General features: G+C 44.8%; 1 protein-coding gene across 2 annotated transcripts in view; it reads left to right on the top strand.

Annotated features, from left to right (window-relative positions):
- Window positions 1-1,117: 1,117 nt before the first annotated feature.
- MITF (melanocyte inducing transcription factor) overlaps window positions 1,118-26,311 on the top strand; it is a gene marked incomplete at its 5' end in the record, with an annotated part of 109,607 nt that continues 84,413 nt past the window's right edge. For both annotated transcript variants that reach the window (XM_082004424.1, XM_082004423.1), the window contains one exon: window positions 1,118-1,221. In XM_082004424.1, coding sequence (XP_081860550.1) covers window positions 1,118-1,221 — 104 coding nt within the window. The remainder of the gene's footprint in view (window positions 1,222-26,311) is intronic.

Here is a 26,311-nt window from a genome sequence, read left to right as displayed (position 1 = left end):
CGGCACTGGACCTCGCTGATCCCGATGCCACCCGAATCTTCCGTGCCGAGGCTTCCTCGCCCACCCTCCCATCCTCCTCCTCCTTCCGTTCTACCTGGGACCTGATGCCTGTTATGGGTAGGACGGAGTGTGGCAGAAGCTTAACTCTGTGTTCAAAGATTATCTACTCTTAGTTTCCTAATCCTGCCAGGAGCCAATCTGGAAGATGAGGCGGCATTGAAAATTTTCTGCTGCGCGTATCTGAAACCCAGCTGGCTCTCCAATGTTTCATTTTATTGCACTTTTCTTCACAAGGTTTATGAGTTTTTGCCTATTTATAAATGCACGTAAAATTTTAAGGAAGCCTCTTAGAGCCATGAATTCTCATGATGAGAACTTATTGGGAAAAGCGCAAACAGTCCTGGGACGCGAACATGCATCACTGTGTACCTGGCGAAATAAATGACCATGAATGTCCCACCCTCTGTTGCTTGCGTTCGACGCCATCCCATCCTCCTCTGCCTAACGCAACCCCCACTAACGCAGCCAACGCCTGACGCTGAGGCCGCACGGGAACGCAGTCGTGCTGCTGGACACGCAGGGGTATGTGGGACGGGTGTCATCGCACCTCGTCGGGTGTTCGCAAGGGTGTAACGGAGCTCACCCTTTGCGTTTCTATCGCCCCGTGCTGCCGCTGGCCGCTTCGCCGAGCGCTGGCCGCAGAGATCCCAGCCTCCGCTGGTGTGTAGTTGAGGACAGGCGTGACGTCATGCGCGGCTCCTCTAGCGACTGCCTGTCGTCAGAGCCGTGTGACGTCAGCCCCCAGGGGCGGGGCGGGGGCCGAGGGAAGGGCGGGGGCGGCAGGTGGCGGGCACGGCGCGGCGCCCCCGCCCCCGCGCTCCCGGCTGGCAGCGGCGGGCCCGGCCCGGCCCTTTCCGTCCCTGCCCGGCGCGGCGCGGCCCGGCGGGAGTTGTAGTGCGCGGCGGGCGGAGGCGGCCGGGCCGGCCCCGGGGCGGACTACAAGTCCCAGGCGGGGCGGGCGGCGGCGCTGTCTGTGTGCGGGAGCGGGCGGCGCGGCGGGGCTCGGCGCGGCGGTAACCTCCCGTCTCTCCCTCTGGCAGCGGCGGCGGCGGCGACGATGCAGGCGGAGTCGGGGATCGTGCCGGACTTCGAGGTGGGCGAGGAGTTCCACGAGGAGCCCAAGACCTACTACGAGCTGAAGAGCCAGCCCCTCAAGAGCAGGTGGGACGGGCGGCGGCCGCCGCGCTGCGGGTCCCCGCGCCGAGCCAGGCCGTTTGTAAACGGCAAAACAACCCCCCCACGGGCACCCCCGCGGCGCGGGGCGGCCATTTAGCGCTGTCTGCCATGACAGCGGCGGTGTGGGGCGGGAGGGCGGGCCGGGCCGGACTTATGTAAAGGGCATTGTTGGCCGTGCGGTGCCTCGCTGTCACGCCCGGGGGCTCGGGGGGGGGGGCTCGGGGGGCGGTGTGTGTGTGCTTACCGGCCCCGGTGGGCGCCGCCGCTGTTCCCGGCCCCCCCCCCCGCCCCAGGTGCGGCGGCGGTCGGGTGGGGTCGGCGCAAAGCTGCAAAGTTGTTGCAAGGTCTTGTGGCATGTAAGGGCGTTTTTGGTGTTTTGTTGTCGGTTTGTTGTTTGTTTTTTTTACTTTGAGAACCGATTTGTTACTTGTAATTGCTTGGGGACTGGAAACTTTTGCCTAGGTGCGTCGCTTTCTTCCTAAAGCATTTTTTTTCCCCCGCGATACACCCTTTATTCTTATCTGGAGCGGCTGCGTCGCGTAGATACGGCCCGTAAAGGGCAGTGCGGCGGCGCGCGCTGCCCTGCCTTGCGGGGTGCCGGCTGCCCGCCCGCTGCCGCACGGAAAAAGCCGGTGCGCTCCCGCGCCCGGAGCGGCTCCGGTCAGCGATGGCAGCTTCTCCCTCCCCTGCTTTTTCATTCAAAGTCCTCCGGCGGTAAGGAGGAACCCTCCATTTCGTCACAACGCTCTCCTGAGCGGAACTCCGTCGCACCTCAGGTCGTTCGCTGCGCGTGTGTCTTGTTTGCAATCAAGTCTGTTGTTAGCCTGAACCTACAGTCATGCTTTTCGGTTTCGAACGATGCTCTTCGTCCGTCTGTGCATGCATCTGAAAAATGAAGGAGAAGGTAAATATTTTTAAAAAATCGTGCCAGAACTTGCTTAGGTTGTACTGCTTGTCAGGCAGACTTCGTAAGAAGTAAATAAATGAATTATCGGTCATACGCTGAATGTTTAAGAAACATTGAAGATCTTGTGGTAAAAGATGTTAAAATTTCTGTCACTGTTGCAAGGACTGGCAAATCAGTGGCCACCTCCTGCGGCCCGTCTTCATGGCAGCCCTGTCTTGCATTGAACCTTTGGTATCGCCGAGAAACGGTGCATGTGGTGGTGGTGATGCGCAGCCTTTCGCGGCCAGACAGGCCAGCTGACCTAACCAAAGCTGCCAAAACTCCTCTGCCCTCCGTGATTGTGCAGGGAAGTCGCCGTTATCCAGGTAATTAGCCAGGAGCCAGGCTAATGTATGGAGAGAGGAGAGTGCGGAGAAGATGGGTTCACCAGCAGTGGTGGGTTCCAGCTGTTGTGGAGGCAGCTGGGAGAGACCCGCAGGGCTTTGGCTTCTGTGCCCACTTCGCCAGTGGGGTGCAGCGGTCGCGGGGTAGATCCTGGAGCACTGATGCCTCGAGCTGTTGTGAAATAGCCCTGTTTGCACCAGCCATGGGTTCTAACTGGTGCGCAGGAGCTGTCCCTTTACAAGTCGTCCTCTTTGTCAGCAGTTTGTCTATGCCTTCAGATGGCGTGGGCATGGAACTTAGATGGCAGGTCTGCATTTGACCTTGCACAGATGTTCCAACTGCTTTTAATTCCTGTGACTTGATGCTTTGGGACCTGGATGCATCCTCGCGTTGTTCACTTCTCTCAGAGGAAGATGGATAAAGGCACTCTAATGAAGCACTGCAGTACTTGGCCGCCTTCTAAATGCCGTCACGTCAGACTTCCCTAGAGTTGAATTGCCCCAGTACATTCTCACTTGATACTCCTGCAGAGCCAGCATTGCCCACCCTTGGGGTTTAAAGGTTTTCCCATGTCAGTCTTCCTGACATCCTGGTGGTGCCTCAGGCAAGCATCTGTTCTGATGTTTCTAGGAGTGCTTGCTGGGTAGGAGAAGTGACCAGCTTGCCCCAGTCTGCCTCCCTGTCTCTCCACACGTACCCGTCCGTACAAGAAGAGGGAGCCCCGAGGGTGGAATAACAGCCCATGGTTTTTCTGGTAGATAGTGAACTGTCATGCTAACCTCAGCGTGGAGCCTGCCCAGCTCACGTACAGCTCTTACCTCGAGGTAGAGTCTCGGTTGTCTTCTTGGTCTTGCGGGAGATGAAGAAGCAAAGGAGCCAGGGACCCCTGCCAGGTCCGTATAAACCTGTCCCTGGAGCCAGGCTGATAAAAGTTGATGATAACAGGAGACAAAAGTTGCTCACAAACCTGTTTGCTTCATGATGTGCAGATCGTAATCGAAGAGGACTTCTGTAGTCCTTCAGCTTTGCTCAGGCCTGAAACCAGTCTGACTGATGATTATCAAGGGTATCCGACATCACCGTGCCGCTTTCTCTTGTGGATGTAAATCAGGAGTAATTGCCCAGCAGTCAGTGGAGTAGCACCACATCAGCGTGGTGTAGCGATGGGACTGTGGCCATGGGAATTGCTTTCTTACTGTCTTCTCCGCAGCCTTGCTCTGGAAAGGTGCCTGGGGTGCAGGCAAACCAGAGGCAATAGCTGATGTTAGGAGATGAGTCTAAATAGCAATCTGCTCTTCTTCCCTGGTGAGAACTGCTGATTTCCTAGCAACATTCAGGGCGTTCTCTGATCTTTTCTAACGTAAGAGGTGAGAAGCATCCTTGGCTTACTCATAGCAGCTGAAATGGTGAGTACATAGAAAAAGCCATCCAGCTCAGAAATATGTAAGAATGCCAGTGCTCTGCACCAAGAAGAAACTTTTTTTGTTGCCCAGTTTAACTCAGCCCTGCCAGTGTTGCTGTCCTTCATTCTGTATAACTCCTGTACTTGCTTCCTCGAGCTTGCTTGTTTTTCAATATATGACATCCAGTTAAAGATTTCTCCCCTTCAGTGCGCTCTCGCAGTTACTCCATCCATATTTCATAATTCAAGTCTGCAATCCAAAGCCGCAAGGGGTCTGATAATAAAAGCTTTTTGCAGTAAATACTGTACTAACTTAGGCCAAGCCACAACTGACTGCTAGAGGCCAAGGAAAAATGTAAGCCCAGCAAAAAGCTTTAATCACAAGGGATGGAGAGAATACATGGAGCTGAGATACATCACTTCCAACGATATTTCCTAAACCCCTCAGACTCATGAGAAGTTAGCTTCTTGTGCTAAGTGCTAGATGCATTTAAGGGTTCTCTGGAATTTGCTGTGGTTGAATGTCTTTGAAAACTGAGAAGATGTTTCAGTCACTTTGGTTTCTCCAGAGTCACTTTTCACTGTGGAAGAAACTAGCCAGTAAGTCAATGAGAGATTTTTTTTTTCCCCCCTCTCACATTCATATTTTATTCCTCTCCTGCCGTATTCCTGAAGGGTAATAGTTTTAATTTATAAGCACATACATTTAAATATGTATGTGTTTGTGTAATGAACAAGTAAAGTAAGATTTCTGGTACAAGCAGTGCACAATGAAATCGATGGGGTTTTTATTTTCAGGTAATCAGTTGAAGAAAATTGTCAGTTATTACCAAAAATAAACACAGATCCTGACGTGTCTGCACGCAGCCATCAGGGTCCTGTAGGCTTAAGTTGCATCCCTCATACTAGTAATGTGGATTCTGTAAATCATTTGACTTACTAAAGCGATGATTCCGGTATCAAAAACTTACAGTCTGCCTTTGTGCAGAGCGATCTGAACTAACCCACAGGTCCCAAACACAGACAAAAATTCTGTATTTAGTTGCTTTTCTCTGTGTTTTGGTTTTCTGTAATGTGTGTCCATTTGGAGGGCACGTGCGACCTAGCAAGTGCCAGCAAATTATTGTTTTAATTTACTGCCTTGCTCTTAATAAAACCATGTACTTACAGGTAAATTACTGCTATTTGTGCTATTTTCTGTTGCCCTTTCGCAGCTCACTTATTTTCAGACTGGTCAAAAAGCATCTGAATGATCCAGTTACTGAAGTATTTTTAGTGGAAAAAATTATTAGGAAATGCTTTTATGTTGCATGATTATTTTTTAGGAAGCTTATTCTTACTTTGTGAGCAATAACATTGAGATGTAGAGTTTGTCATTACTAAAGCAGTGATGTTTTTATAAAATTCTCATCATTCCTGGTGTCCAAGTGCCTTTTTTTTTTTTTTTTTTTAATGTAGGCCTTCAATATTTTACTTATCAGCTAGAAAGTCATCTCTATCTGTTAGGATCCCCTATAAAGCACTCTTCAACCTCCCTCCCTGCTTCTGGTGCTGTGCTAAAGGTTGAAGTCTTGATTTAGTTAAAACTTCCCTTTTAATACACAGAGTTTGTTGAGGAAATACTAATTTTACCAGAGGCACACATTTTTGAAATGTGGACTTACTCTGGAGCCAAAGACGACTTTTCTGAAGTGCCTTAGTCTGCAGATCATCAAATTTAATTTTGTAAATGAACTTTGCAGCATGATTACGTTTGAACCCGATTACATTAGGCTTCTCAACATTGCGTTTGTGCCTTATTGGAGGTAGTCTTTTCATATTACTGCTATTTATGGATCTTGTTCAAGTGTTTTATATTCCGGTTGGGTTCTGCAATGCAGTTTGTTCAAGCTACTGCTTATATCTGTTCCAGTTGTGCAAGAAGTGGAAAGTGTCCTTTATTTAGAACAGGTCACATGTGCTTGCATCCAGGAACCACGTCTCAGTATGTTTAAAAAAAAAAAAAAAAAGTATCTTGGAGGAACAGATTTTAAAAGTTCCTGAAATATTTTTCCGTCTGTTACAGAGGAACATTACATATTTTACACTAAAAGGTAATAATAGCTGACTTTAAAGTGATATGTAGGCTAGCACTGACTGAAGTCAATGGTAAAAGTCTTAACTGACGTCAGTGGGAGTAGAGCTAAGCCAAAAGTATGTCTCTTTGACATCTCTCCGGTAACATTTTTGTGAGTGAGTCAATAATCCCATGTTTATTCTGCACCTCAAATTCGCTTCACTGGGAAGGAAACCCTTGCCACATTTTTTTGTACTCCTTTTATTTTTGAAAACAGTCTTAAAAGGAAAGGCTGCAATTGGAGTGCCTATTGTATAAACATGTGGAGACAATAAGCGGTATTTCTTTGTATTTCTTTATAGTGGGAGCCGGTGCTGCTCCCTGCCTGCAGCAGAGTGTTTTCCATGGTGAGAGATCCTGGTTGACCTTTTCTCTTCTGCGAAACTGGCTCTGTTATTAGCAGTAGGCCTTTGCTATTTAGCAAGGAAACAGAAATAGCCCGTGAAAGTCAGTTCAGCATTTGCTTTGATACGAACTACTGAACGTCACCTTTTTGCTTCCCTAGCCTGCTTTCCTCGGGAGGACTTTGTTTAGCTGCCAAGCTAATCATAGAGTGCACAGATATTTTGAGGATGAGCTGAGTGCACTGACTTTGCGTCTTTTAGCGTGCACATGTATTTTCTTTTTATTTATTGGACTGCTGGCTGATTAGTTGTGTCTAAGTACATATGCACTCTGCATGAAAGAAATGCGTGCCTTTCTGGTGAGCAAGAAGCTTCCTTAGCTGGCTACTATGGATTTACAGAATCCAGGTGATAATTTGAATCAGTATATTCTTCTGCCTTTCAAGTGGCTGAAAATAAACCCATGCAGCCCTGCTGATGGATAGCTGGGGTGCCCCTGGTACTCCTCTTTTCTCTGCATGTAGTGGAGGTAATGTCACAAGCCTCTGGATGAGAATTTTTGGGGCTGCTCTGAACCTACCAGTTGCCATTAACAAGTCATTGTGGAGCTTATTCTGCGCTGTGTATGTTTTTATTTGGCGCTTAGGGTGATGTATTGGGAGGTCTGTTCCATCACCGTAGTAGGCACTGTGACTAATTCCTGCTGTACAGTTTGGTCAGGGTCTGGAAGGAGATTGGGAAACGAGAGCAGAAGAGACTTGCAGATGCGTTATTTTATAAACAAATCTGTCCTCTCACCATGTTCTACGATTAAAAGTTTAATGGGAAGAAATCTGTACAGCTGCTTAAGAATGAGAGTGCAGGAGAAACTTACTGTCCGACACTTACTATGCTGTCCTCCTACTTCTAGGTTTGCTTTCCAAAGCAACACACTTTAAGACTTTGAAAATGAAACGGAAGGAGTAATTTTCTGTTTACTGTTCTGCTAAACATTGAAATTTTGTGTTGGCTGTTAACAGTCTTCCGAGAACTATCTGCTGCTTCAGTGTTGAGAACAAAATGAGGGTCCAACTTCCATTAAGCTGTTCAGGCTCCTGGCCATTATTGTCTGTCTCATTCTATTTTAGATTAAAAAAGTTTTTGAAATACATTGGTTGTAACACTTTTTTTTTTGTGAAATTCCCTGTATTTTAATATCATTTTTGCTGGAACAAAGAAAATGTGATTAAGCAGTATGGCATGGCAGATTTTGCTGGATAGTTAACTATGGCATCATTATTGTATTATATGAGAACTGTGATTTTTTTTTTTTTATTTTTTTTTTTTTAAATAATCGCAGCAGCTAAACAGTAACAGGACAATCATTGGCTTGCATGTAGTTTTACCCTTCGTTTCATACCAGGGGAAACCAGCACAGGAAAAGGAATATTGTTGCATATTCATGATATAAAAATGCGACTGCTTTATCTGTAACAGCTGTAAAAAAGCTGAGGCTGCTTTGAGTGTCCAGACTGAAATATTTAGGTTCGCTGTAACCAAAGACTGTAATGCAGTCTGGAACAGATCAGCCTGTCCTCCAGCCCATCTCCGAGGTGGGAGTTGCATGTGGTTTCCTGTGTTAAACGTGCCACGGGTCTGCTTGCTGTCGCTGGGCACTAGCAATTTGGGGTGCCTTTTGAAAGGGCTCTGTCCCAGTATCTTTGACCAGAATTTCAGCTTGTGACTTGCATAGGCCCTATTCATTGATGTCTGTGGGCTTCACCTCAGAACAGGCATTTCAAAGAGGACGTAGGAGCGTCCGAGTGAAAGAGGATGGTGTGGGCATCACTGGTACAAGTGCAAAAATTGTGAAGATTAATAAGGAAGGCTTGCAGTACAACTGCTGGCTAATACGTAACCACCAATAGTGCCTTTGGATGCAGCTCATTTTTTCTGGTAACATCTCTGCTGTAAGGGCTGCTGTAACGTTTGTGTTAGCAGCTTTCTGCCAAGCACACAAGCCAGGGTCTGGTGGCTTATAGCTTTTTTTTCTCTGGTGGTAAGTGGTAATGTAGAAACCCTCTATAGGTTCCCCCCACCCTGACCTCCTGCTCACAGCTGCTGCGTGGACTGGACTGGCAGGTTGATGGGCAAAAATGTGTTCTGTGATATATAATTACTTCCAGCGTGAGCCAACATTGCCGCTTGCTGTGATGATTGTTGCGTATAGTGCTATGTAAAACAGAATGCAAGTTTAATGTCGGGTTTGGGCTAGTTATTTTAATGTTGTAATTAACAGCCTCTAACAGTAAACAAGGTTGTTTTTTTTTTTTTCCAGTTCCCATGAAAATTATTCCTTTATGATGTAGACAAACATACATTTGCAGATGTGGAGTTCATGAATTCTGTATTACTTGGGGAAATGAGCATCAAGAACGAACAAATAGCTCTTTTTCAGACCTTTTTTCTCTTACTCTAGAATACCACAGGTACATTGTCAGGCAGCTGGAGATCAATCCTGGAGTCGGTATTTCATAGGGACGTTTCGGCTAAGGGAGACAGTCGCATTTGAGACGATGCGGCAGTTCCCGTCTCTTGGAAGAACTGGATTCCTGTTTTTTAAATGCTCCCCAAAAACTGGTGCTCTAGTTTCACAGGTACGTTGTGCCTCCGTGCTGCTCTTTTGACACAAAATGGGCATAAACCCACCTGAACCAGCTGCTTAGGCTGGTGTGGCTGGGTGGAGCGTGCTGGGGGGGTCTGGTCGTCTCAGACCATCTGTGAGACTGGTTGGGATGAGACTGCTCCGCTTGCCGGGGGTGGGAAGGAGGGTTGTATCTGTTCAAACCTAGAGAGGCAAGCTTTGCTTCGCTTGCCTCGGTGCAATGATTACATGCCTGGTTTGGCCTACTGTTACATTAAAGAATTTATTTGTGGTTGATTCTGTGAGAAAAGGACTTTACAGGGTGAAAATTAGTGTTTTGGTTATCTGGAAAGATGTTGATCAGCTTTGAGACACTTAGGTGCTGGAAGCTTACCAAGTTTAGTGTGTTTAAAGCATCACGCCCATAAGAGAGACTGTATCGTAACCCTTGGGTGCTGAGACACCGCTGCTTGTCTTCGCCGTATGTGACAAGGCAAACTGCTGTACGAGTGGTAGAAACCTAGCAGGGCAGGGTTGTTGGGATCTGGAGACCCTCTGAAGGATGCTTCAGAGAATGGAGACAGGAATGATGGATGATCATTACTAATCTTATTCCCAGCCATCCTGTTGTAACATGTAAACACATAGAGAAAATAGGAATTACTGTCACACTCTCTGGAGGAGAAGCAGCTGGCTAGAAACCTTGGGATGGAGCTAAATCAGCTGGGAACACTGTCAGCGTGAGAAGATGGGAGCAGACTTTAGAAGCTGTCAGATGGCAAGAGATGGGGAATATGGGCAAGAGGGGTTTGGGGTCCTGGAGCTTCAAACTGGGAAGTTGGAATAGTACTGTAGAGATGGAAAAGGATCATTGAGACATCTGAGTGGGAGAGGCCGGCTGAGCATGTTTTGTGCACACTTACTATTTTCTTTCAGGGTTCTTTGGATTTTATCTAAATAAAGAAGGAGAGAGTTTGTATAAAATATGACTGACTTTGGAAATACTTTTTCTGGATGTGTCCCTGCATGGTAATACACAACTGTAAAGCCAAACTAGGAATACAGAGGTAGAGGAGGGAACAAACCAAACCCTTTCTATAATGTTTGTGAATTTCAGCCTGAATAAATAGCAGTTGCAATCTGAGAAGGAAATCGGAACGGTAATTGAGATGTGTACACATGCAGGAGGGGATGATCTTACAGAAAAAGCAAAGGGAAAAAACCTTTTGTGCTGTTCATTGGAAGCTGGAAGGAGTTCAGGGGTTGTGGGGCTCTTGTAGTGGATCCCCTGGGATACAATTAACTACTGTGTTTGGGTTTCTGCTCGGTCTAGCAAGTTTTGTTTTATTTATACCAAATACTTAAAATTCTACCCAAGCTCAGCCATGCTAAAGGCACATCCCAGCTGTCCGTCTATCTAGTGGCACAGCTCAGGAGAGTTGCTGGGATCATTTATTTATTTATTGCTGTTGTAACGCGAAGGTTGCTATCTGATAAATAATTATTCCACCCTTGGAGAAGGCACATCGTAAATCTGTTAAGCTGCTCCTTTGTTTGTTAGGCTTGTGCATAATGAGTTTGGAATTTAAGATTAGTAGTATGCTGTGCAACTGCTCATTTCGTGACCTCATCCTCCTCCTCGGCTCGCCCGCCTGTCCACCTGTCACATCCTGTTGGGCACCTAGGGCTATATTCATCAGGGGAACTTTGGTTTAGTGTTGCATCATCTCATTTTTATGTGTTCTGCTGCCTAGTGGAATTAAAAAAAAACCCCACGAGGTAGTTGTCTAGGTTCCTTACCGAATGCATGGCAGAAAGGTGGCTTCAAAAAAGGCTTGTGAAAACCAGCATGCAGAGCGGGGGATTCCATGAGTCAGCCAGCGAAGGATGTGAGGGGCTGGTGTTGCTGTTGAACGCTGTCCCTTGAAGATTTGGTTGTCTGGTCTAGGTGAGCTGTTCCTAAACTTTTCTCAGAGCGACAGGTCTGCTCTTACAGAGATGAGGAAGAGCGGGTAGTACGACATCCCTCTACCCCGGCTTAATCTGCTCGGGACACAGAAGTTTTGAGTTCCAGTCCTGTCTGTGACTCAAAACATGGGATTGAACGTGTCCACCACCCTTTGGAGTGCCCAAGCCAGTAAACCATGGGCTCTTGGAGGCGTCTCTTTTGCAGAAGCTGGTTTGTTTTGCCTTGTACAGTATTCACGGAACTGGCAGGGGCGGGAGTGGCTTGGTAACGCAGCGGAGTGAGCATTCGCCTGTGCTCGTTCTCACCCTGCTCCAGAAAATAGTTATTTGTGCGAAGTGGAACAGCTCTGCCAGGAAGCAAAGAAGATGTGCTCGGAAATCAGATCGTTTTCAGCTCCATCTGTTTCTAAAAGGCAGTTGTCCAAATCTCTGTAGTTGGGGTCACAGCGTGAAATATGGGAACCTGCTTGAAATACGAGTGGTGATATTTGGGGCACAGGTAGTGGACGAAGGGAGAACGTCCTTAGGGTTATGGCAATGCAGAGATTCCTAAATTGTTGCAGGAAGGCAAGGAAGGCCAAGGGTGGTATGGACTCTGTGATGGTACTGGTGGCCAAGGGGCCTCTCTGAATGGTATATATTGGTGAGGAAGCTGTCAGGCGAAGGTGGATATTAAAAGCAAAGACAAGTATACATCGCTTCTTAGGAGCGCTTAACATTTTAGGAAGGTGAAATCATTCGTGGTCCAGCAAGAGAAGCTTGAATCTGTGTAGAAGTGAGTTACAAAGAAGTAAAGTGAGTGAGGCAGGAGATGGAATAAGACTGTATGTCTATCACAAACTTGTTTTTTTGATTTAGCTTGTTGCACAATTTACAGTTTCAATTTAATTGCAAAACTATTCTGCAAGTGCTAATTTGGTTCCCAGCTAATGCAGCTTTTGGTATTTACTGTACAAAGCTGTGCTGTGGGAGCTGCTCACCCTGAAGATGCTGCGGGCCAGCAAGGGCTTTCTGTTTTTCAAGTGTGTCGAGTAAAGTAGAGAAATGTGAAACGGACCTGCCTGCTAGGCAGATCTTGAAGGCGCTGGAGCTGCCCCTGCAAAGAAAATGGGGCTGGCTGGAGCGGGCCTGGTGCTGCTGCTCCTTTGCAGAGCTGGGGAGGGTCTTGCCACCCTTTTTGGTATTTCCCGAAGGAATTGGCCACTCTGCCTTCGCAGCAGCTGCCTGCTTTCTGGGAGAGATCCCTCTCGGTAGGCAGTAATTCCTGTCTTTCCAAAGGAGTCCTCCTCGTTTGTGGAGGAGACTGCTAATTATCTCTCGCTTAGCCTTTCTAACGAAGGTGCTCTGTAAGAGTTGTGCTGGGGTACCAGGCCTGCAGTTGACCTCTTGCACTGGTCTGGGGCCGGGGGGGTCCATTCTTGGGTCTCGGGTGGGATCTTCAGGGACTCGCTCCTTGGAACTGCGGACCGTTTGGCCTTTGGTGTTGCAGCACCGCTCCAGACTATAAATAGACCCGCAGAGGAACAGGTCCACTGATCTCATGTTCCCGAACGCCGTTCTGCTGTGCCGCGTGTCGCGCTGCGAACCAGCTCAGTGAGAGGAGGCCGGTGAGGAAAGGTGGTTCGTGCGGTGAGCTGCAAACGGCGGCTGTAGTCTCAGCTCAGTCCACCATTTCATACGCAGAGCTTCTCCGGGCCAGCCTGGGCATGGCAGCTATTTTAGGTAGGCACAGAGACAGAGGCGCTCGCAAGATGGCGGGTCCCGCTCTCCCAAAGGATTGCGAGAGCGTCGGCGTGCTGTCGGCACGGTGCGGTGTTCGGCAGGTCGCGGCAATGCTCTTCGTGCCATCCTGGCCGCCTGATGTGGGGAACCGGCGGTACTGCAGGAAAAAAACACATTAATGATCTAAAGAAATGCTTCAGTGATCTCTTACAGCTCCTCCTCGTTTAACTGCTGAGTTTGCTCACTTGCCCGTTTTCTCATCTCGTTTTTGAGACGTGCCATGAGCTGGAGGATGGTGCTGGTTTGTATGGTTGCCAGTCTCACCCCCTGCTATCGGGTAACTCCTGCCCCGTTGCTATGAAACGTTTTAGTGAGATGCCGTGTAAAAGGGATGAATATCCATCTGTAGCGGCAGAGGGATGTTTCCATGGCTCATATCTTGCTCATCTCTTGCTGATCTTTCCGATCAATTTTCTAATTCTGCTGTTGGTGGATTTGAATGCTTTCTGGTGTTGTCATACAATTATCTGATGCATTTCCCATCTGTAATTTAATACCTTTTCATTGAGGTTTATTAAATAACACAGTGCAGAAAATTGCAGTATCTGTCCTTGTTGTCTCTTTTCAGTGGGTTTATTTTTTGTAGCAAGGACTTTCACAGCTCTGGAAATTCCAATTCTGTAATCACTATTTAATTTAAGATAGTTTTCACTGTACTTAAGAGCTACAGAATCAGGCTACGCTTTGGAGAAATGTTAAATTTGGCTGCTGGCAGAGTCATCCAAAACATACAGGTTGTTCAGTAGGTGCTCTTTGGCTTCTTGTAGTGCCATAGGGAATGCCGGGCTCTGCGGGCTGTCTGGTAGAAATGCAGTTCCACCTTTATTTGCAAGTAGCATGGGAACAAGTAAGTGGTTGAACTAGGAATTGTGTGCACTTTATTTGGTGGCACTTAACAGTTGCAGAGCACCCTTGGCAGCAGAAAGATGGGTGCGCTCGAACTGCAAGATTGTATTGATTGTGTTGCACTTCTGCCGGAGAAAAAATGTACCGGGCTCAGCATTTGCACTTTCCACTTGTGTATTGTTTTCTCTTTATTTTGTGTACTTGGAAAATGCTATGCTCTGCAAACTGCTGGTTTAGTATTTTCAGTGGAATGAAAGCCATCTGGGTAATTGAACTGACTTTTATCAAAGTTTTGGGTAAGAGGGTCTTTTCTGTTTCCTAGTATCTTGTTAGATGAAAATGAGAATTTGAGTTAAAATTCAGGGAGGTAACTATGTGCTGGTTTATGACCTGGAATTTTAGAAACAACTTGGGCTTGTTTGAAGTTGGAAAAGTAATCTAAATACTAAAATGATATACAGTCTCTCCCAAAATCATTCTCCCTGAGCAAATGCCTACTGTAGGCTGCTTTTTTTGGTTGTGTGTGTTGGTTTGTTTTTTTGTTTTGTTTTTTTTTTTCCCCCACCCCCTTTGAATCCTTGGCATAGTGGGAGCTGCAAACTAAAGAAAGCATCCATGTTCATACCAAGGCTTCTTTCAAAGAGAACAGACTTAAACGCCAGCTCAAGTTAAGCCTATGTTTAAAGACTTCCCTTGACCAAACCTCTATTCAGCAAAACACTTCCATGTATTCTTTATTTCAAAATCCTAAATAATTCAATTGGTTTTGTACTCCTAGGTTTAAACTTGTTGCAGCCCCAGGGCTGTAACAAACACGGGAATGCTCTACCCCGATCCAGCACGTGAACTGTGCTTGTCAAGACTCTTTGTGCTTAAGTTTCATCTCATGGTTTGAGTATGTTGCTGGATTGGGAGAAGAGTGTTCAGCATATGGCAAGCTGTTAAAACTGATGTACTTTTGAGCCTGACACTGTGATTTTAATATATTCCACTTTTGTTGAAATACTACTTTTCCAAGTAAAAAATCCCACTAGAAAAAGATAAATGCATAATTTTTTCAACATGAGATGCAGAATTAACGGAATCTCAGTATAGTCTGTTTAACAGAGGAAGAGCACTATCAGTGAGATTTTTCTTTCTCCTCCCTGCCCACTTCCAAAAGACTTAACTGCCCATTTAGATTCTGATGTCCTGATGATAGCATTGGCTTATGGCTTTGTTGGGGTTTTTTGGGTAGTGCATTTTTGTTTTGGTGTTTGTTTGTTTTTTTTGTTTTTTGGTTTTGTTTTGTTTTTTAAATGAGGTGAAGGGAAGTGATAAAGTTCTTGGCGTTGGAAAGTTTTAGGCGTTTGAGAGATGAGTATTTAGGTTAAATCATGAAGAACAGTTCCTTGAGCACTCCTGTGTAGAGCCCACTGCTATAGCGAGTGCTTGTGTGGCTTCTCTGAAAAAGGAGCTGTACATGGCTGCAGCTTTCTGAATCCAGACTAGGTTGTTCTCAAAGCCAACCACAGCTTTGTTAGTCTAATATGAGATGTCATGTGGACAGGTTATGAAAATTTGGAATAGGGTTATTTTCAACAGTCCTACGTTTTTCCCAGTGGCTGTGTAGGATCACAGAGTTACTGAGGTGACGCCTCTGGACATCATCTCGTCCATCTCTGCTGCTCATCATGTTGAGTAGGTTGCTCAGAGTCATGTCTCCTTGTGTTTTGAGTATCTCCAAAGACATAGAGTCTGCAACTTCTCTGGTTGAATTGTTCCAGTATTGATAACCCTCACAGTAAAAAAGTGTGTTTTTTTGTTGTGGTGTGTTTTTGTTTTTTTTTTTTTTTTTTTTAAAGTTATGTGTAACTCATACATACTGTTTTCTGATTTATGTATCACAGTATGCACAAGATCAAGTATGCAGGAGGCTGCACACCTCCTCCGCAACTTGGACTTCTTCAGCTTTGCTTTTCTGAGATGGAAAAGTGGAGTTAGTGCTTATCTAAACTGTTGAAATTTGTCCCAAAAGCAAATGATTGTACAGGCATAGTTAAAGACCTGGTGGGCAAAACTTCTGTGTCCTTTTCAGTCCTGGCTCAAAGGCTGCCAAGTCTTCTTCCTTGTCTTCATTCAATCTTGATTGACACAAAGTAGTTCTTTTGCTCTGTCATTCCCCATTGCAGATGGATGCAGAGCACCCTACAACATAACATTACATTTAATAAGCACTTCAGCTTCAGTGCAGAGGTTGTGTCCAGTGCTGCTGTACCTTGGCAGTGTTTGTGCAGAGCATCTGACAGATGCTCATTGCTTGCGATGTTATCTGGACTGTTTAACATGTATAATAATTCCATGAGGCTGTTGACTAAAATATTCCAGTTCTTTGATGCACCAGCACAAACTTGTCTGCTATGAATTCATACACTGAAGTCAAAATTACTTCTAAAATGGTAAACATGAACTTTGGCCATATCACGCTCTCGGGCAATTTTAGAATTGGCTCCTCAGTGTGCTGTGCCTTTTTGTAACCTGCAACTGTGTCTGTGTTCGTCGGGACAGTGTACAATAAGCTTCTGCCAGGCTATATTAAACAAAGAGCACATGGAATTGAATATCTAAGCTTCAGTCGAGACTGATCTTGCCTTGGCTGTCCTGCATCATGCAGGGATCTAGGACTATGGTTTTGGCAGCTTCAAGGACCAACAGACTGGAGATCTTACAGAGTATGTTCTTTAGCATAAAGGTTTATTGGAATTACTGGGAAAGTTTACTTTGGAGGTGCCTTCCAGGGTAAAATAAAGTGTAGCAGTTAAATGCAGATCTTTAACGACACTGTCAATAGCAAGTAAGAGTCCAGTGCTGTGCGATGCCATAGCCGTCTTGATTCGCTTGGTATCAGATACAGAAGTGGACCTGTGCTGACTATAGTGTCCAGTTTGTGTTTTCTGAGGCTGCATTCAGTTCTCTGTGCTGCCAAGCTCTGACATGTTTTGGTAACTGGAGTTGACTGGCAATAGCAAACTATCAACTATAGAAAATAAACCATGTTTATTGCTCCAGACTTCGTTCCTTTTGCATTTCCAATAACTATCGAGGAAATAAGCAGAAAGTTAAGGGTACTTTCCCAGAGCAGCACTTTCTGCGGAAGAGACTTGATTACTTATTGCCATCTAGAAGCTCCAAGCAAGCCTGAGATCTGGTGGTGTCAATGGTCCTTCTTACTTTGGGCTTTTCTCATGCACATGGGTGACTTTGGATCGTAAGCAGCATGCAGTAATAGCTGCACTTGCAGGATGCTGTAAGACTGAGCTCTTAGGTACCTTGGTGACCAAATTAATGCCATGTGAATGTTAGATGTTGGCAGATTTTGACTGTAGTTTTTGCCTCTTACCTGTACCTGCAGTGAGAGCTCTTTTTACCTCGTCGCTTCTGTCTGTCTCCCCTCTTTATTCTAAGGCTCAGTGGTGTGTGCAAGGGAGATGAGGAGAAGCGGGTGAGGGGAGAGGTCTGGACATCTGCTTACAAGGACATCTCAGAATGCCACCTGAGTATCTCACTGCAAATGCAAGATTTGGGAGCAGGAGGAGTCCATTCCTCTGTGATCTGGGTAAAACGTGGGATCCTGGGAGGTCTCGCTGTGTGAGCTGCTGCTTGAATAAAGCTGTTGGGGCAGTTTAACTCTGCAATGCTTAACTTCAATTAAGTTGTCAAGTTTAGCATTGCTTTAGGCATTAATAGAGTTTTACTCTCACTTAAAAATCTGGTTTAGTAATTAACCTCCATTTTATTCTGGAGTTCAGAAGGTGCTCATTTAGTGCAGCAAATCTAATGTCATGTGAATTAAAACATGAAAGATATTTGGTAATGAGAAACTGAAACAGGGTAATGCAGAAATTAAATTATATGCAGTTTACAGGGAGCTTTGCTAGATGCTGAGTTCTTAATGAAAAGCATTTTGAAGGCTCTGCCTCACCTCTGCATTCGCGTGGTTAAGGAATGTTCTGAATCAAATCGGGAGCTAGTAATGGAGTTGGGATTTCTGTTGTTGCACACTGACCTTTTATAGCTCTTAGGTTTATTGCACAGCTTTTTCTGAAATCTGGACATTGGACAGCTGTGACAGTACAACTGCCAGAAGGTGTGAGGCATTCACAGAGGCTGGGAGAAAAGTGTAGAAAGACGGAGGGACCCTTGGTTCAACTTGCTGATACCGACTAGTAGTTGAGATCCCCTTCTCCGTTGTAACCGAAGACTGAACCCAGACTCCGGCGTATTCGGCTGAGTTTATTGTTGGAGAGAGGCACAGGACAGTACACGCAGGGAGAATTATATCTGCAGGCAGCAGAGTTGCTTCACAAAAATTGGCCTGGCCTTTGTGATTTATTTGGTAGCGTTCTTTATGCTGCTGTGTTCCTGTTTTACATCCTGCCACAGCCGTTACTGTCACAAAGAAAAGTGGTCCCCAGCTTTTCTGGCAAGAGGACTGTTTAACTACTCCCAGCATGGGAGTATAGCTGCATACTGCTGCTTCCCTCTGCAAGAGCAAACCTGCTATGCAAGGGGAAACAGATTTAATTTTCCCCAGAAAATGTCAGGCTTATTGCACATATGTGAGGAGTATGTGCCAGCTGCTAAGTCCCATGCTTTTTGGGACTGGACTGCTGGCATCGCACCAATTCATATGGGCTGACTTGCCTTTGGATGTAAGGTACAGGCCTTCAAACAGCCCTGAAAACTGCACCAGTTTCTGCTGCCCAGGAGTTTTGGGTGGCTGCAGGGGTAAGGGGCAGCTTTCCCCTTTACTACTGAGCATGGCATGCACAAAATGTTGTTTAGGCATCTTTTTTTGGTCTGGGTGTGGGGGACTCTATAAGAGGGACAATTCAGAACATGAACACAAAGGCATTTGCAGAGCTATACTGTATCATGCTTTTGCGCTGTGACGTGCATTCTCACGTTAAAGTGCATTTGTACCAATTTGTTGGTATTGTCTACTCCAGTAGCTTTCAGAGGCAACGTGCAGGAGGCTCGGTGTTTGCCCAGTCATCTCCTCTATAGCTTAGATATGTGGAATCAGAGGCTTTGTAATTTTCTATCATTTGAGTAATTTAAGGGGAAAAAATAGCCTCTTCTCACTTACTTAACTACTTTATTTCCAAGGCAGTAATGTGGGGTAAAAGTTCACTTTCTGAATGCTGGCAGAAGGACTATGCACTGTGCGGGGTGCGGTTTTGTGCTACACTTCGTCTCCTCTGGCTGCAGCTGGAAGGTATGGCCATGCCCATCTGTGCCTCGAGTTGCAGTCCTGCACCCCATGAAGGAGCTGACTGATAAACCAACTCTCCCCCTGCAGCTATTTATCTCGCTGATTCAGTGGGAAAGGACCACACATGCTCAAAAAAAAAGTTTCCCTCTCCTTACAGAGCTGGTGCTACAGGCACACAGTTACAAGACCCAGCCCTGGGGAGGGCTGAGAACCAGACTGTGAGAAGGCAGGACTCTTCCTCTGTAGCAGCTTGCAGTTATGTTAGGTTGTTGGATAAGATGGAACACAAAAGGATACTGCTGACCTTACAAAAACATGGTAAAAATGACGTGTGAGTTGTATGGTTGTTGACCTGTGGTTGGTTTTCTGTATGTAGCTGAAGTTTGCTGTCTTAAAAACAGCATTCCAGTAGCAAGCGTGACAAGTACCATGCTTACAGTCAGTGACATCTTTACCAATGAGTCCGGTTTGATGACTTTACACGGCTGATTCTTGACATACCACATTTCTTAAATGAATGAGCAGTAATGCCAGTGCTCTCATAAGCTGCCAGGGCTCTTTTTCTTGAGCTTTATGCTTACTCCATAGGAACCATGTCCCAAATATACTGGCTCACTGAGCTAATCATCTTACGGCTCAAGCATAGTTTAGTTAATTCTGTGTAATAATTTACTGATGTCAGCGATACTGCAGTAGTTATCTGTGTGCAAAGTTCATAGCAAATGTGATGTAATGCAGGTTAACACTAACCTCTTTGGCCATAGACTAAGTTAAGCTGTCTTAATACACATTGGCTGTGGTCTAACAGCACATGTGGCTGTTCTCGCTCTCAGCTCCTGAATGGTAACTTTTTAAGCCAAGGTATTTTGATCGGCTGCTTGAGTCCTCCTGCCACCGTTAAGACCTGGAATCACTTGTGTTGACTGCAGCTGTAACATCCAAGTTGTCCTGTGTTAATCCATTTTCCATGGGAGACAGAAAATGTAGATAATGGATGAAACAGGATTAAATTCTTCCAGTGTGTAGCCACTGCTGGTAACTGTGGACTAGTTTGACAGGGTTCACATCTGTGTTAACTTTCAGAAGACAACATGAAGCTATTATGCAGTTACTACCCACTCCAGGATCTGCACATCAATTAGGAGAGGCTGCTTACTCATGCTCCTCAAAAGTTGTGCCAAAATAGCTATTACATTATGTCAGAGCCCATATTTTCATCCTGAACAATTAATCAGAATATAAACCTTGTTTCTCCTGAGCAGCTTTGTATATAGACCCAGGACTTTGATACAGGGTACTTTGGAGCTGTACTGGTGCAAGAGGGCTGCTCTGTAGCTGGCACACATCAGGGAAATTATTATGAAATGTGATGTTATTTTGTCAGCAGCATATCTGGGAAGCTCCAACAACAAGGTCCTCTGTAAACAGCTTTTGTTCTGCATGTTATGACTTATTCTACTACAACACTTAGGATCCCTGCTTGGGACCCAGCATCCTGTGCTGCTGGTAGGTGCTATGTGAACATGAAGGAAGGCAGTGGGTTGCTTCACAGCAGATCTGCAATCTGAGAATAAGACATGAGAAGCAGATGGCTACAGGCGGAAACAATGAGGCAGAGCTGTTGCAAGATGAGAAGGAGTCCTAGTGCATCCGCTGCCTTGCTGTTGTCAAAACCCTGGGAGCTCTTGAGACAGACTTGATGGAGGGTGGTAGGGCAGGTACACTTGGAGGTACCTTTGTGGACCTTCCTTTGTAAATGGGAGAAGGCGCTGAGCAGATGTTGTTGGAGAAACGTGGCATTGTTGGTGACCAGCTTGCAGCTTTTATTCTCAAGCATCAGGGACCTGTGGTTCTGGACCCCAACCCTGCCTCCTTGGGTAGTTGGTGGCAGTTTACCATGTCCCAGAGATTTGTGGCAGCAGCGCCTCGGGCAGATGCAGGATCTCAGTTAGGATGTGCCACGTCAAGGAAGTAGCGTCCGTGGAGAAGTGACCAGACCTGTTGTAACCAAAACAGAAAAATACTGGCTTTACTGATACTTCTGGTCTTAGGCACCTGGAGGTCTGTCTCCTGACCTTCCAGACTATCCTCATTTAAGAACTGCCTGATAGTGCTACACAGGTGCTCCTTTTTCCAAAGAAGAGAAAAGGCTGAAGTGTAATTGCATGAATTATTTGCACCGTGCAAAACACAACTTGAACGAGGATTCTGTAAAGAAAGAAGTACCATCACACTGAGGGGAAGGCTAAGGTCTGTTCTGTAATTCTTGATCCTAATTTGTGATTTTTCTGTCTGTTTTGCCAAATACCTGGTAATGCAGGGAAAACGATAACTCACCAAAGATGGTGTATAATAAAAATAGAAGCGCTTGCTCCAATTCCTTTATGTGTTAATGGCAGGATTTTCAGACAAGAGATTCCAGTAAGGTGTGCCAGCAATCTGAACACCTGCTTGTGCTGTGGCCCTCTTTCCATGAAAAAGCTGTTTGGGGTGGAGACAAGGGTGAAGTCATTGGGAGTGTTCTGTATCTTTGTGAATTGGATCCAGTTCTGTGTGATTTTATTAGAAGAAATGAGGCATCACAATTCCTGAGGTACTAGCAAGGCTCTTGGTTTAGGAATCCTGTCTCACTTCCATTTATTTCTTCCCTATTGGAAAACTCATGGCAAGTGAATAAATTTGTCCTGTTGGAGGCCATCTGGAAATAGGTACTGCAGGCTAAATTATAATTGTATCTGATAAAAACTTTTCAAAGGCCTTTATCTGGGGAAAGGGAGGATGGAGGCCTAGAAACAGGTTTAATAGGAAAAACAAACAAAGAGATTAGGGTTCAAACAGTACAAAATTATGGTAATGTTTTCGTTAAGAGAAAAACACAGAGAAGTTTGATTATTATTGAATGCAAATGCTGAAATATGAGAGTGGTACCTAGCCAATGGCTGTTCTCTTGGTTTATTCTGTCCCTTACCAGTGAAATGTATATAACTTCAAGATGCAGACCACCTTTCCATCATTTAACAAGAGAGTTTACCTGTGTTAAAATAAAAGTAAATACGTGCAATGCAATACTGTTGGTTTGCAACAGGAATTTGGGTACCGATCGGCTGAGCTCTGGCGGGTTGGATGTCTAGTTCCTTCTTTCTCTAGTTATTTCAAAATGAGGAACAGCTCATCAAAGCCTGGACTAATGAATCATTGCAAATGCTTGATGTGTTGGCAGCTACATGCCACCCAGCTTCACACTCTTTTCTGCTGCCATAATTTTAAGCAACTGTTGGAACAGTGCCTCCCCCCCCCCCCAAAAAAAAAGTATATCCAAAGGTCTGGGAACTAGTGTATGTAACTCTCCCCCGGTTTATTTGCACGAAGCTGTTTGGGTAGGCCTTGATATTAGTTCTGGGTGCAGAGCAGGTTTTAGTCAAGAAAACAAAAGCTTGGGTATCATTTACTTTGAATAGATAAATGAGACAGTTAATCCCAAATTGATGAAAAAAAGCTCATCTGAGTTGGGAGAACTCAGTCAAAGAGATAAAAATCTCCAAGTCCGTAAGCAAGAGCTAGATGGTGCTTTGCTTTAAATGGGCTATTAGTCATTATCCTGTCAGTCATGTTTATTAGTTTGATTTAGTGTTGATGTAGAGGTGTCTCATGCCAAGCTGTGTTCATCTTTGCATGTACAGGAAGTTTGTTTATTCTCCTAATTTGTTAGTTCAGTCTTTAGATTAACATAAATCTGTATCTCCATCAGCTACTGGTCATGTTTTGTTTGACTCTCACTGTCCACATCATTATGTACTTTAGTGTACATGTTAAAACAACTTAGTTGAGTACATCTCAAAGGCTACCTGTCTTTGGAGGAGCAGATGCCCTGTGAGGGTGATCTGCTCCCCTCGGTTTGGCTGAGGGGTCAGTAGGTAGTGTTTGTACTTTCAGCAGAGAAGAAATGAGGATTTATGAAAGTGAGTGGTCCTCTCCTGACTGGGTGCTTGATGGACCTCTAGTTTTTCACCCCACATCCCTGCAACACCTTGACCCTTTGCCTGAAGCAGACCGTAAGTCATGCTCTAGGTGAGCCTGGCCAGAGGAGGGGTTTCCATTTCATGGAGGGGTTTAGTCGGGGACAGTGTTTTCACTGGAAGACGTGAGTCAGGCCTTTACTTCAAATCCAGAGGAACAGTCCCCTTCTCCAAGAACTTAAAACCTTCTCCATTATTTGAAAAGTTGCCTGCCTGCCTGTACTAGTGCTCCTGCCTTTTCTTTTTCTCCATTTCTGCAGTCTCAGGAAGAAAAAAAACACTGTAATCCAAGTAATATTCTAAATATAGAAGTGCTAGTTTACAAATGAGAAATCTTTCTGGTGGCTTCAAAATCGGTTTTGTAATAAAAGGAAATGTATTTGACACTGCCAGAATTTACAGTCCCACCAGACGCTTGTGAAATAACTGCTATACCAAACATCCTGGGCTGTAATGGAGCTTGTTGACACATACGGGTTACTGAAGAGTATTTCTGGCTGTTGCCATGAAGATGGGTTAGCAGGAAAAGATAAGTTCTTTGCAACTACTGTAGGGCCCTGTCTGTTCCATCAGCTTTTGAAAAGAGCTTTTTAATAAAAGGTGATTAAGGTGGGGGGGGACGCTGTATTTCAAAACAGGTACCAGAATACGGCCCCTGGGAGCCGTGAGGAAGGGGTTATGAGTAAGTCTGGTGTGAGTGGTGCAGGCTAATACTGCTTTTGGCTGTTTAACCGACTAGAGAACTGTTTTGCTGGAGTCCCTGCAACTCGCAGGATTTTTTTTTTTTCTTTTCCCCCCCCTGTCTGTCTTTCTCCACAATCCTTTCAGGCTTTGACCTTTCTACAGCTCCTCTACAAGTAAGGGTCCAGTTATTCCTGGGTGGGATAATGACTTTTTCACATGGTCATGTATAAAGTGTTGCAGGAAGGTGTTGTACTGGTCTTCAGGTGATGTCAAACACAGAGACTACTCTCAGCCATTTGGTGAGGTTTCAGCTATGGATTTAGAGGTAAAGTTTTCCCTGCTTGCTATTTTTTTTTTTTTTTTTTTCTTCACTAGGACTCAGCCTAGTACTGTGTGAATGGTCTTATTCCATTTGACAGTACTTTATTTGTAGCCATTATTTATAGCTGCATACAAGAGTCCAATTCTGTTTGGTACAGGGAGGCATAACTGTAAAGAAGTTACATTAGAAAGAGTGTACTTCACCATGATTTCTGCTTGGTTTAACTTAAGAGGCAGAGAAGATGTATCAGGGAGAGAATGAGCTTCTGCCCAGTTTCTTGTACTGTTCAAAAATAAAATGCTATAGGAGGACTGGAAAAAAAAAAAAAAGCTGATGATAGGAAAAAAAAAAAGTCTGTAATGAACTTTTCCCCTACCAAAAATTGGTTTTCAGATTGAAATAAGACAGTTAAAAGAAGTATTGAAGTTTGATAGGTAAAAATGTCTATTAAAATGGGAAACTGGGGCTCTGGTGCTTCATTCTGTCTTCAGACCAAGTTTCCCATCTCATTCACTGCCACACACAAGGCTTGCACCATATTATTTTCATTTGCAGGTCTCTTAAGGGTTTTACTGTTCGTCTGTGAGTCTTGCGTGCATGACGGGACCAGAAAAAGGAACTCCGTGATACACTGAACAATTAATGATTTGCTTAAACGTTTCACTTAGGATCAGTTTCCCATGCTGAGTGACAGCGGTTTAACCAGCAAAATCCCAGTTTTAAAGCCATGCTTTTCAGCCACGTTTAGGCCTGACTCTGTGTAACTTGTTTCTGTGGGAGGTCAGGCTTTGCTCTGCCTTTTGCTGTGCTTTTAAAACTTGCAGGCTTGTGATGCCCAGACACCACTGGCTGTTTATCAGCCCGGTGCTGGGGACCACTGCTCCAGGCTCTGCTCCTTCTCGGCACACAATGAAAATACCTCCATGAGCTCTCAGAGATGTTTCAGGTTACATAAAACAATTTAAAATAGTATCTTTTTCACAATGTTTGGAGCACGTGTTCGTGAATATGAATTTTCAGCACAGTGCCAGCAGAGTTGGTTTAACAGATGCAGAACTCTGTTACTAAGAATAGGCTCTGCAGTTATCTCCCCACACAAATTTTCTTCTTGGGCATTTGCAATGTGCTTATCAACACTACAGAAGATCATATGCATGTTCAGGTTTTTTTCAGAAAATAGTCTGCAAGCTTTCTGCTTTCAGAAGCTACAGAAAGCATACTCTTCTGAAGCCACATTGAGTTTCAGCTGATGAATTGGAATTCTGCATGGAAGGATTTGGGTACAAACACAACAAGGAAATTTAGCAATATCTTTTTTTAATTTTTTTTTTGTTCTTCATTCTTGCTTTCCCTTGGTAAACAGCAACACTTGCTGGCAAGAATGGGAATAACAGATCAATCTGCTTATTTTCCATTGTTGGATTCATGTTTGTTAGTCATCCGGCTCTTTTACAGCTGTTACCCAATGCAGAATTTACCTGATGGGGAGGAAGATGCCTTGGCACAAGATGCAGACTCCTTCCTAATGACAGTAAGGCCATAAGAGCACTTGAAGTCAAATCTAGAGTTTACTTGTTTGAATGAAGGCTGGATTCTCAGAGTTTTCCCACTAAAAGAAACAAAGTGCTCTCATGAGGTAGGTAAACAGAATTTGGTCACCAGTAAGCACATGAAATTGTATTTAAATAAGAAAGAAAGAGTTAATTGAAGGTTGCCTGTTCCTCATTTGCTAAGCATCAGAACTTTTATAGGGTGTGAAACTGTGGTTATTAACCATAGTTAATGGGGATTGTCTCATTCATTACCATACACTGTTAAGAGTAACTGTTGGCTACTCTGTTCAAGCAATGCTTCTGTTGCCAATGATGTCAGGAGATTTGCTTCATTTAAAAAAAAAAAAAAACAAAGACTTGGGCTTGGTGTATTAGTAGTCATTCAAGGTGAGCATAAAAGAAATACAATAGGAACAACATACTGAAAAGAAACACAGTTTTTAAGGTAGTCGAGTGCTTAATTCCTTTCGTTATCAAACAGAAGTGCCCATATATAATAAAAATATGATCTGGAGAAAAGAAAGTGTGAAAACTAGCAAAAATACTTTGGGTCTGCTAAAGTAAAGGCAGAAAGGGGGAAAAAATGGGAGGGGGAGCATTAAAAAATAGCTGATTTCAGTGGAGGTTAGCGGAGGTAATTTGATTTGCCTTGATGTCCCTTCTGGGTCCCATCACATCTGGCAGGTGTCAATGGAATGTGGTGGTTCTGCATCAGGTGTGAATGCTGCAGAATCGCTGGTCTTCTGTATGCTTTGAAGTCCAGTAGCTTATCAATGGATATAATTTTAAAAACATGTTGGCGTTGTGGTTTTATGTCTTTGTATTTTTGTGCATGTTTTAGTTTACACTGTTAGATTGCATTGTTTCTTGTGCA

The sequence above is a fragment of the Phaethon aethereus genome (genome assembly GCF_964289735.1).
Source record: "Phaethon aethereus genome assembly, chromosome: 11".
Lineage (NCBI taxonomy): Eukaryota > Metazoa > Chordata > Aves > Phaethontiformes > Phaethontidae > Phaethon > Phaethon aethereus.
This window is presented reverse-complemented; position numbering and strand designations above follow the sequence as displayed.